Source organism: Pinus tabuliformis, chromosome 3_1 (assembly GCF_031772625.1).
Source record: "Pinus tabuliformis cultivar Carrire ecotype Pingquan chromosome 3_1, CPIR1, whole genome shotgun sequence".
NCBI classification, from domain to species: domain Eukaryota; kingdom Viridiplantae; phylum Streptophyta; class Pinopsida; order Pinales; family Pinaceae; genus Pinus; species Pinus tabuliformis.
In genome coordinates, this window is record NC_142301.1 from 813,498,098 (window position 1) to 813,510,663 (window position 12,566).

At 32.9% G+C, this 12,566-nt stretch overlaps 1 protein-coding gene across 1 annotated transcript in view; it reads left to right on the forward strand.

Moving 5' to 3' along the window:
- Positions 1-380: 380 nt before the first annotated feature.
- LOC149189961 (cysteine-rich receptor-like protein kinase 2) overlaps positions 381-12,566 on the forward strand; it is a 31,215-nt gene continuing 19,029 nt past the window's right edge. Inside the window, exons 1-2 of the mRNA XM_089410391.1 lie at positions 381-920; positions 1,143-1,796. Coding sequence (XP_089266517.1) covers positions 381-920; positions 1,143-1,796 — 1,194 coding nt within the window. The remainder of the gene's footprint in view (positions 921-1,142; positions 1,797-12,566) is intronic.

Consider the following 12,566-nt stretch of genomic DNA (forward strand, 5'->3'; position numbering starts at 1 on the left):
ATACATGGAGTGAAATCATTTTACTCGAAAAATTTAGGGTGAAGATAGCTAGAAGAGCTGCAGACCTTCAATTTCTTAAAAATTGTCGTGACAATAAACTCATTCCCTCATTTGCGCAAATTAACCATAGATTACATAACAAATTTAATAGCAAGGCATTTTTTCAATTAAGCATTACTCTAATACGGGCAGAAATCAAGAGGGTGAGGGCTTCTCTGGATAATCTTGGACACTCAGCGCTCTTAGCACACCTAAAACTAGCCAGCAGCATCAACAAAGAATTTTGGTCTGTAATTGATGCCAGGGCTGCTCTAAAAGCCAGTAATGAAGGACACATTGCTCAAACCAGACAACATAAGAAGCTGTCCAAGTTATTGAACATGGCGTTTTATAGCGATAGAGAAGGTAAAGAAGATAATCCAAATCGAAGACCTAACAATAACATCGAAAATTCGACAGGTCCGGAATCAGGCTATGCGAGGTCTGATGCATCCATAAAAACGAGGGCAAGCATATTAAAAGACCTGTTAAAATCGATTGAAAAAGAAAACAACTTGGGCCACGGATTTATGGTAAACGAATGCTCTGACAAAGATAAAGGCAGAACCGATATCCGAACTAATGAGGAAGCAAGTGCATTAAAGGTAAATTCATTAACTGCGCAGAATAGAGACAGCACTAAGTGCTCAGACATTAAAGAAAATGCATTGGATAATGAGGCTACGCAAAACAAAGGTAGCACTTTGTGCTCAGACAGCAGAAATGAAACAAATTCGTTAATTAACGTTACGCATAGCAGCACCAGGTGTTCGGACAACATTCAGTGTTGCAGCAGTAGCAACTTACGGCCTTCAGAAAACATCGACAATGTTTCACACCTATGGCCTTCAGGCAGCAACGATAGTGAGAACACTTTAAAGGTAAATTCGTTGACTATGCAGAATGGAGATAACAAAAAATGCTCAGACAATAAAGAAAATGTGTTGGATAATAAGGCTACGCAAAACGAAGGCAGCACTTCCTGCTCAGACAACATAAATGAAACAAATTCGTTAATTAAGGCTACGCATAGCAGCGCCAAGTGTTCTGACAGTGTTTAATGTTTATTCACTGACGACAACATCAACAACAGTTCTCATCAGGGTTCAGATAGCAACTTACGGCCTTCAGACAACAACGACAATGTTTCACACCTACGACCTTCAGGCATTATCGATAATGAGAACGCTTTCATAAACAGAGAACCGTGTATGACTGTCAGAAAAGAAGTTAACGAAAAAGACGTTAAAAACCATGAGATTAGTGAACAGGATAAGAACAGTATGAAAACAAGAAACGACAGCGCCAATCCAAAAACCAGCAATTCTTCAGTAAAAGAGTTGAAAAGAAAAGTTGTTAATCTGTCTTCCCAAGAATTAGATCCGGAAATCATGAGTATCCTCAACAAAGGTTTGGGGTTTGCAATTACTCCTAAAAACCTACCTATTGAGAATATGATATGTAGCATAGAAGATGGGATTAATAACCTTTCGTTGGAGGATAAGGAAGCACTAAGACAGGAGTTTTCCCTCATTTTGAGAAAAGCCAAAGCTCCCAAAAGTAATCTAAGAAAAGAAGAACAAATTGCCTTTAAATCCCTGTGGAACAATGATAAAATTGTGGTTCTCAAGGCAGATAAGGGAGGGGCAGCAGTGATCTTGGATAAAGAAGACTATGTATGTAAGATGAATGAACACCTCAGATGTGGCAGTTACAAGAAGCTGAACAATAATCCCATTCCCAAGATTATGAAGGAGGTAAAAAAGACAATTGCAGATTCCAACCTTGAGGATAAATTAAAGAAAAAATTAATCCCTTCTTGTGAAACCATCCCAAGAATTTATGGGTTACCCAAGATCCATAAAGAGGGTGTTCCTCTTAGGCCAATAGTTAATACCATTGGCTCCCCAACCTATGAGCTCGCTAAGTATGTTGCTAAAATCCTTAAGCCCCTTGTTGGGAATACTGATTCTTTCATTAAGGACTCACATGATTTTGTAAATCTTATTAAAAATGAGAGGTTAAACCCTGATGACATCCTTGTTAGCTTTGACGTAGTATCCTTATTCACCAAGATTCCTCTTGATGAAGCCATTCAGGTTATAAAAGATGTTACTGATCCAGGAACTGCAAGACTGGCTGAAATTTGTTTACGATCAACTGTTTTCACCTTCCAAGGAGAATATTATGAGCAGACATCTGGGGTGGCAATGGGATCACCCCTTTCACCAATTGTGGCCAACTTATACATGGAATACTTTGAAAAGAAAGCCCTTGAATCATACCCTTTGAAGCCAACCTGGTGGAAACGATTTGTTGATGATACCAATATAAAATGGACTCACGGTAAAATAGAACTTGACAAGTTTTTTATTCACCTCAACTCTATCTCCCCAGAAATAAAATTTACCATGGAGCTAGAAGAAAACATGAGCATCCCATTTTTAGACGTTCTCATTATCAGGAAGGAGGATGGCTCTTTGGGGAATAAGGTTTTCAGGAAGTCAACCCACACAGAAAGCTACCTCCACGCCGATTCCCACCATCACCCAGCCCGGAAGTTTGGTGTCCTAAACACTCTTGCCATCAGAGCCTTTCGAATTTTTGACTCTGAGCATTTGGATGAAGAAAAGAAGCATTTAGTTTCAGCCTTTAAAGGTATAGGCTACAAAGAAAAAAAAATTAAAACAGCTATAGAGAGAGCTGAAAGAAAGATGTTATCTAATAAACCGAAGGCTCAAGACCAACCTCAGGGTGGAAGGGTTTCTCTACCTTATATTCAAGGAGTGACAGACAAGATTGCTAAAATCCTTAGAAAGAAAAATATAATCACACAATTCTCAGCCCCTGGAACTATTAGGCAAGGTATGAGGTCTATCAAAGATAATATTAATAAGCATCAGCTTAAGGGAGTCTATAAAATAGATTGTTCATGTGGAAAAAGTTACATTGGTGAAACAGGTAGATCCCTGCAGACAAGACTCAAGGAACATGGAGCTGATATTAGGAATGAAAGGTCTCGAACTTCGGCCCTTGCAGAACATTCCTCAAAAACCAAGCACCAGGTCTGCTTGGAAAACGCTTCAATTATCGCACGGGAAGAAAAACATCATAGGCAAAAGATCAGAGAAGCTCTTGAGATTATCAAACATCCACATAATCTCAACAGGGACAATGGTATTGAGATTAGTGGAAGCTGGCTCCCCTTAATCAGAGAAATTAAGATCCCCAGTACATCTCAGGTATAGTGCTCAGTAAGTTGATATCTCCCTCTCCTATTCTAGCATTTAGTAGTTAGTAGTCTTACTTTCATCATTACTCTCCATAATAATTTTTCAACAATAATAATAATTTCAATACTATTAGGTATGAATTATAACATTTACAATAATAATTATGATATTAGCTATTACTATTATCATTAATTATTATTATGAAATGTTATTATTTATTATTTATTAAGACCTATGAATAATTCTAATAATTAATTAAACTATTAATAAAATTAATAAAAATTAATTATTTAGTAGTAATTATTAGGATTTGGTATTATTATGAACTATCAACATTAAATATTAATTAGTTATTGATGATTATTATTTACTTTAACACATTACATTAACATTAATATTATTATTAATCATAATATTATTAATTATATTAATATATTTTAGTATTTAATATTTAATATTATTAATTATAATATTATTATTAATATTTCATATTTAATTCTTAATATTTAATATCTAATATCAATATTACTTTTTAGTGTAATAATAATTTAAATATACATTTTTATATATTCACATACTAATATATATTGAATATTAATACAAATATTTAAAAATGAAAATAAATATTTAATATAATAATTTTGATAATGACTATTACTATTATTTTATGAATTGTTAGTATTATTAATTATTATTTAAGATCAAAAAAAAAAAATTAATGAATCTATTAATTGAATTAAACCAGTAATAAAAATTAAACATTTAATAGTAAAAAAAAAATAAAAATAACATTTAATAATAAATATTGATGATAAAGATTAAATAATCAAAGTATTTATTCATTTTTACATTAATAATTGTATTAAATAATAGTTATTAAAAATATTTTAAAATACTTCAAAATTATTTATTATGATTAAAATAAATGAAAAGATTAAAACAGCCGACATCCACTTAACCTCAAAACTATTTAAACCCTAATTCAAGCTCTTCTTCTATCAACATTCAAGAAGTCTCGATGATGGATCCCTGTTGGGATTTGAAACATTGTTGAAAAATGGTTTTTACTGTGGGTTCTCCGGTTACTAAGTTAGAATCTATGAGTAATTTATATCGATATCAATTATATATATATATATATATATATATATATATATATATATATATATATATATATATATATATATATATATATAATTTTAAAAGAAAATAGTTTAATGTTGTATATAATAAAATATTCAATTTTCAATGAAAAAGGGTAATTGACAGTTAAAATATAAAATAAAATATATGAAGTACTTCTTGATAGAGGGAGATGTTTTGGCATCAACTAGAATTATCCCCATGTCTCAAGACACAAAATGGTTCATTTTATTATAAATATGAAACAAAAGGAAATGTTCCCTTCCTTCTGAACAACACCAAAACATTTCTAGTCCAGAGATCCAAAACATTCCTACTCCCTACATTGTTGAACAAGTGGACAAAGTTCTAGCCATGGAATTAAATCTTCTCGAGGTAAACTCTCTTGAGAAGGGATATCTTCCTCAACATCCTACTCTAATTTTGCAAAGTTAGTGTGTTGCTAACCTTTCTTTTTTCGAGCTCCCCCTTTTTCTTATTCAGGTGTTTTTTGGCCTGTGAACATGAATATTGTAGGTGACTTGTTTGAAAACAAGTGCAACATCTAAATGTTGTGTTTTCATAATCCATACTTTGGTTCCATTCATAGTTTCCATTTTTAAACAGTATGTTGTCTGGTAAGCCTTTGCTCAAAGCTATCTCTATATAAATCCAAGTAAAGGTAAAAAACCTTGTATCTGATCATTATCTGTTTCTTTATAACTCCCAAAAGTATTCCCTATATCTTCAAGGACTTGATGATGCCAAAATGGTAGTGAGAGGTTTGGTAACATCACCCGCATTGGGATTGTTGACACCACCATTGTTACAAGGTCAAATTCATGGAACAAATGGGTCACAAAGAGTCATCCCAAAAACTAGGGGCCTTATTGCATTCCATTTTTCAGCTCTCCCTTTGATTCAAGTTGTACAATGAAAAAACCTTTAGAACATAGGTAAACCTCACAATTTTTTACCACGAGGTGTCATGTCATCTTATAAATAATGTTCAACTAAATTAGTGAAAGACAAGTTTTTCTTGGAATTTGTGGGGCTAATCTGATATATAAAATTTCATTTTCTCAATTGACATACAATGTGCAGAACTATAATTGAAGTGCGGTTGGAAGATACTTGGGATGTATGTTGTATGTAAGTTGTAAATAAGAACAAAAATTTTAGTCTTCTTGCTAACTTTTTTGGGAAAATCCCCTTTGAGCACTAGCATGTAATTGTCTATCCTTTTCACGAGCTTTTAAAATTCCAAAATCTCATGGAAATACCAAGAGCCATTTATGTTAAAAATTGAAAAAATAGTCACATGACCATATTGGTTTTGAATTTAACCTATCATGGAAACCATCATCCCCTCAATTTGGATGTCTGCATCCATGGGAATTTCAAAAGTGAAATGTGTATTTAGCTTATCATGAAAATCATCCCCTCAATTTGAATGTCTGCATTCATGGGCATTTCAAAAGTAAGATGCGTTGAATTGACTGTCATAATTTAGGAGGAAGAGTCAATGTTTGAAGCTTCCGATAATTTTGTTGATGGTAAGAAGCCATTGATGTCTAGTTTATTTTCCACCATTTTAGGATTTTTTCCTTTTTTCCCATCAACTTGGTTCTGGATTTTAGGGGCAAAGCATTTTTTTTCCACATTTAAAATTATGGTATTTTTTTTTTCGTGGATGTGATGATTGCTGAATTAAACTAATGTTAAAAGGGTACACTTTTCAGATTGAATAAGTGTTATTCATACAATTTTGTTAATTAATTTATTGTTTTTAGGATTATTAAAGTATGGATATTCAAATATATAAATATCAATTATAACCTTTTTTAATGATTTACATTATTTAAATTAAATAACCTGAGAAAATTATATATATATATATATATATATATATATATATATATATATATATATATATATATATATATATATATAATTGTATTCTACATTTGCTTTTGCATTTTATATTTCATTGCGAAAACCCAAATTCAAAAAAAAAAAAAAAAAAAATCCCACTATCCTCGTTAGAAAAATCCATAAAAAGGAGTATTCCTTATCCTTCTGTATGCTTCCAACATTGTTCATATACTAGCATTAAAAAAAGGGTCATGTGTCTAGCTGATAATAGATCATCATATTAGTAAGATTTCAAACTTTTCTTAGTGTGTGATTTATATTCTTATTATTATTTAATTAAGATATTTTTTTTTTTATTATTTTTGTAGTGAGACTTTCAACTATGTAATATAAGAAATGTGTTTATAAAAAATATGATAGGTTAAATTTTATAAATCTTGTGAGAATTTAATCTTTTTTTTTAAGAAGTTTATTGGTGAGTAGACAAATTATTTTTGGAATTAAAGTCATATTTATTATTGGTTTTGAATAAGTTTCCTTTAATTAAAGCTCAAATAAAAGAAATAGAAAAAATGGTATAATAATCTATTAATATGTGTTAATATATTATTATGAAGAACTTTAAAAGATGGACATAGGCATTCCGTACTTGATTTAGTTGTTGGACATAGGCTTTTTGTGATTGTTTAGCCTCATTTGCTCGCTCCACATAATATTAATGTGACTATAAATGTTAAGAGACAAAATTAATCTAATAGTGTAAGAAAGGTAAGGAAACACCATAATTAACATGGCATCCATGGTGGACATTAATAATATTTATCCTAACAATTTAAGATTTAGGAAAATGCAAAGGGGATTAATAATAATGATTGAGGTGTTATTTTTTTTCCAAAGAGAATCATAATTTTATTATACATAAACAAAATTACATTTTGCATAGGTCGAAATCCTTTCAATAAAAACCAAGATCAAAATCATCGGAGACAAAAACAACTAGAAAACATAAAAGTAAAGAAATCATCACTTGTAATAATCATGAAGATTCCCTATTTTTCCTTTCCTCCTATGTACTTTTTTCTAGTTACCACCCAAAGATTCCATTGGAATGATTTCTAGATCCAAACCCGACTCCACTTGCGGTTGGTGTTTGTCTGAATCTAAATTTCCCGATTCATGGGCTCTCTTTGTTCTTGCAGCCCCATTTTCTTGTCTTACCATCTATGTTGAAGGAATTCCTTCCTGAGTCATCTCCCCATCATGGTCAATCTGTTTTGACTGGTAATTACTTTCCATGTTCTGATTATCCTTAGTATCTTGAGAAGGGATATCTTCCCCAATTTCTTACTCAGATTCTGAAAAGTCAGTGTGCTGCCACCCATTCTTTTTTTGAGCTTCCCCATTTTTCTAGCTCAACCATCTAACAAACTAGCTCAACCAAATGAAAGTACCCCATCACACCATGGTTATCTTGAAATGGTAAGACACCACTGAAAACCACTGTCACACCTGGCAAAACCTATGCCTATTAAAACAAGAGAACCAAATACACACATGCATATACCATGCATGCCAAAACTATCACAGAAATCATACATGCAACTTGATACCTACAAGTAATCATGTTGTAGCTAGTCGATTTGACTCTTCCTTGCTTGATCTTTTCTTCCCTTTTATTTCTTGTCCTTCCTTTGCCTTCCTTTCTCTAATGATAAAGTGCTCCAAGAATGCTCTAAGTGTGGAAGAGTATGAGAGAGAGAGAGCTCCAAAAATAAACTAACAAAAGGTTGTGAACTAATCCTCATAAGCATTTTTATTAATGGGGCTTCTATTTCTTCATTTTCCATTACTTTCCTTCAATTTACTCCTCACATGCAACCTTTGACCTTTCACCTTCCTTTTCTTCTAATTTACTTTATTTTGATAAATAAATTGCCAATTAATCCCTCTTTTCCTTTTCAAAGCCTTTTCCATTGCCTTTGCAATTTTCCTTATCCATAATAAACCAAATGTACACCCACTAGGATGTTTTACCCAACATTCAGCTCAATGGAATATGTGTCTAATGACCTTGGTCTTATTTTTCTTTTATTAACTTTATTACATGGATTTTTACTAAGGGCTGTTATAGAATGGACCCCCTTGGGGGAACATTATCCATGGCATTCAATGACACCTATTACCAGCAAGACCGTTGAAAACCAAAACATACTGCCCATGGAGCTTTATAAATTAGGTTAATGCAGTATTTACAGTGAACAACCTCCTGAAAAGTAAAACCAGCATAACTAACATGACAACATAACAACCATACTTATTATTGGATCTTTATCACACAACTCGACCCATATTTACATCATACATATGCATATATAGACATAACCAGAATACAATGCCAAAACATGTACCAAAATAAATCCGCTCAACCTGCGAATAGAAAAGGATACATGGATCACATCTGATCAACCATATCCCATTAAGCTTCATCCATCCCAATGTTCTTCCACTCCACTTTAACTTGCTCAATTGCTCGATTCTAGAGCATGAGTTGTTTCAACTGCAAAATGTATTGAGGTTTCGGCTGGAATTCTCCTTTTGGCTCCACCTGCAATACAAAATACCACTAGTACAGATTTCAATGGTTTTGTGTTCTATCTGTTCCAACCATTGTCTTGGTGATCATTTAAAGCAAGATGAAGACACATTAAGATTTTTCTAAATGCTTATTATTTCTTCTGAGGGTTAGATTATGTGGACTAAATAAGAATTGATACACATTGACACTAACATCATCTCCAACCACTATAAGCATAGAAATCCAATATTGTACTACTAAGATTCTTGGATGCTTGAGAGGAATAGAAATTCTAAATGAATTATTCATAAAGTTATCTAAAATAACCTCGATTTGATATCACTAAAAGAGCTATATCATTTAATTTTATGCATTGAACCTTATACTTTTTATTAAAACCAAACCATATACAAACACAATGTTACCTTTATAAAAACTAACAATATATAATAATGCTCAAGTAACCATTGATTTTATCTATTTTTTTATATTTATTATAAATGAATTATATTGACAATATTATCCTAATCACAATAATAAGGATTAGGTATCCATGGTATCTCATAGACATTCACCATGTTGTTTTAGGCTTACTAGGTTGACATATAGTTTTACAAGGTAAGTTTAAGGTTGCACTACATTTATTAGGTATATTAGGTTTACTAAGTTGACCTAGATCTATTAGGCTTAATAAATTAACTTAGGTATAAGGTTGAGTTTGGTGACCTATATTTACTAGGCCAACCATAATCAACCATGGTCAACTAGTCAACCATAATCAAGTAAGTTGACATAGGTTTACTAGTCTCACTAGGTTAACATAGACTTACTAGATTTACCTAAATTGATTAAGATTGTTTGGTTTACTGTCAACAGTAGTCAACCATGGTGAACTATAGTCAACTATAGTTACCATGTTTTACCATGATTAAACATGAGAAATTATGATGAACCAAAGTCAATGATAATCTATCATGGTCAACTACAATTAGATGTGGACAACTATGGTCATCCATAGTCAACTATATATGAACCAAAATAAACCTTAATCAACTATAACTTGAACATATTTAGCTATAGTTAACTATGACCTACTAATCCTCCCTACATATATATATCAACTACTATAACCTCATCAAAAAAGTGGTTGAAATAATACAACCTCGTTAAAAAAGTGGTTGAAATATCTCCATAAAAATCATTTTCCACCTTTCATGTCTCTCAATAAAATTAAAAAGTGAAAAATGAAAAATGATATTAAAAAATGAAAATGACACTTTGAATATATTTCAACTACTTTATTAATATAATTACAACTACTTTATTAATATAATTACGCTAATTCAATAACCCTTCATTTAATTTTATATAATTTGTTATATTTATTTTAAATTTAATTATATAACAAAAATTCCCACGCACAATTATATACACAATATTACCATAATCACAATCACAAGGATTAGGTATCACAAGTATGCCACAAGTCAATGGACGTTCATGAATTGATCGTTGTTTGGATAATGAATGCCAGAGACATGAGCAGCAGCCAAGTCAATGGATGTTCACAAATCAATCGGACTTTGGATAATGAATGCCAGAGACTTGAGCAGCAGACAATGTATGGGTTGCACTCCTACTCAAGGCCATAGATTGAAGAGAGAAAAACAATGTTTAACTCCTCTTTTAGCACATGGTTTCCATTAAGATGAAAGCATTAATATTCAGTACCATGTTACATTTCGCCATCTTTTTGTGTGCGTGTATGTTCCTCTCAGCTGTTGATCTAGGGACTGCTATCGTTTGGTTTGGTTGTGAGAGACCCGAATATAGAAATGGTAGCTCCTTCCAGGGCAATCTAAACCAAATTTTGAATTCACTGGTGGGCAATGTCATTATGGAGGGACAAAACAACAATAGTTCAGTTTATGGGCTTCCCTAGTGCCATGGAGAATTAAACTCCTCCGATTGCAAACAATACTTTTGGACTCAATGGTTGTTTTTTACGTTATGCTAATCATAACTTTTATGGTGATTTTGATAGTAAGCCGAAAATTTTAACCTGAGATGGTGGGAAGAGCCTCAAGCCACAAGAATTCATATATGTTGTTGATGCCCTGCTCTCAAACGTTACAAAGAAAGTTGCACAGTACCTGCAAATTTTCCTTGCAGATTATTCTTTGCCTTCTAATTTTCAAGAGGATATATATGCCATAGCAGAATTTTGGAAAGACCTATTCGAAAAGCTCTGTGCGGCTTGCCTAAATTTTTCCTTCTCAACACTAAAATCATGCACAACTAGAACTATTGGTGCACAATTCAGATCTAAAAACTGTTATTTGCATTTCGAGGAGTATTCCTTTTTCAATTCATCTGTGGCCCCTCCACATCTGCCCCCATCCCCCCCTGCCTCCTCCTCCATCGGTTCCTCTAAGTAAAAATCCTACAGGATCTAGTATTTCTTTCCCAAAGATCATTTATCTTTAGTAAGGGTTTATATGTTTTTGGTGAAGTAGATCATTAGCCATAAATTAGACTTCCTCTGCAAATCGTAGAAGTGAAAAATCGTAATGTGCTTGGGATAACTTTGGGTGCAGTGGTCGCAACGATTAGATTAATTGCAGCTATTGAAGTTTGCGCATGGAAATTTTTCGATCTGACGGAATGGCTTTCTCGAAGCAGAGGTATCGAAGTTGTTAAATGATTCACTTTTAAGATTCTGCAATGATTCACTTTTAAGATTCGCTTGTTGATAATGTTGACCAGCTGGTTCTTACACCTACACTTTGTCTTCGAGACACTGCTTTGGATGGAGCCAAAAACATGTGGCTCCTCGATGTCCATCTTGTTGCAATGAATGCAAAAAGCTTTTGCCTTCATACCTTCTTAACCTTCTTCCTTCCTTCATGTGGATAAGGCCTCTCATGTCTCATCCTCTTTCTAGCTGCCATTCTCTTCCAACACTCTACAACGACATAGTTATGTAAGCCACAAAAACTACATGGTTTTCTATGCCACGATTTATGCTCATCATTAATAATATTCTTCTAATAAAAATGAACATTAGAATATTGAGAATTTTTGTACCTCTTCATTATCTCTAGTGCAATCTTGGCGATGAGAGCTTGCCTTAGCTCTTCCTCTGCAATGTGCACTGTCATGGGAATATTATGATGTGCCCCCATCATCCTCTTTCCTTGATGGTTTTTAAAATGCTTTAGAAGCTTCTGCTAACATTGAGCGCTCTCCTTCAATGTATCCCATCTTGGTAAGGAGTCTCAGGCCGGTCGCTGAAATGGGTACCTTAAGGAATCGAACAGAAATAACATCATATGAAATTAAACTGAAGAATGATCAGCAATTTTTACTTCAGTTGTCGATTGTGAAGAAGGTGATGATGGCTTCACTGAGCCTTCATTGTACTTCAACTCTTCCAAGGCCTCTTTTGTGGCTAATATTTGAAGCTACAATCTCTTCTTGTCCTGTTTTTCTTCTTGTAGAATTATCCTCAATTCAACATTCTCTACTTGAAGGCTTTGAGTGATCTCCTCATTTGAATTATGAGAAGATGATGAAGAAGAGGAATGTTCACTTGAGGAGGTAGATGAAGCATTATCCTCTTCTCTTTCTTTCTCTTGTTCCTCTCTTGACATTTTCTCTGCATAATCCCCATACATGATATCTACCATGTTAGTCATCCAATAAAAGGCCTTGTAGATATT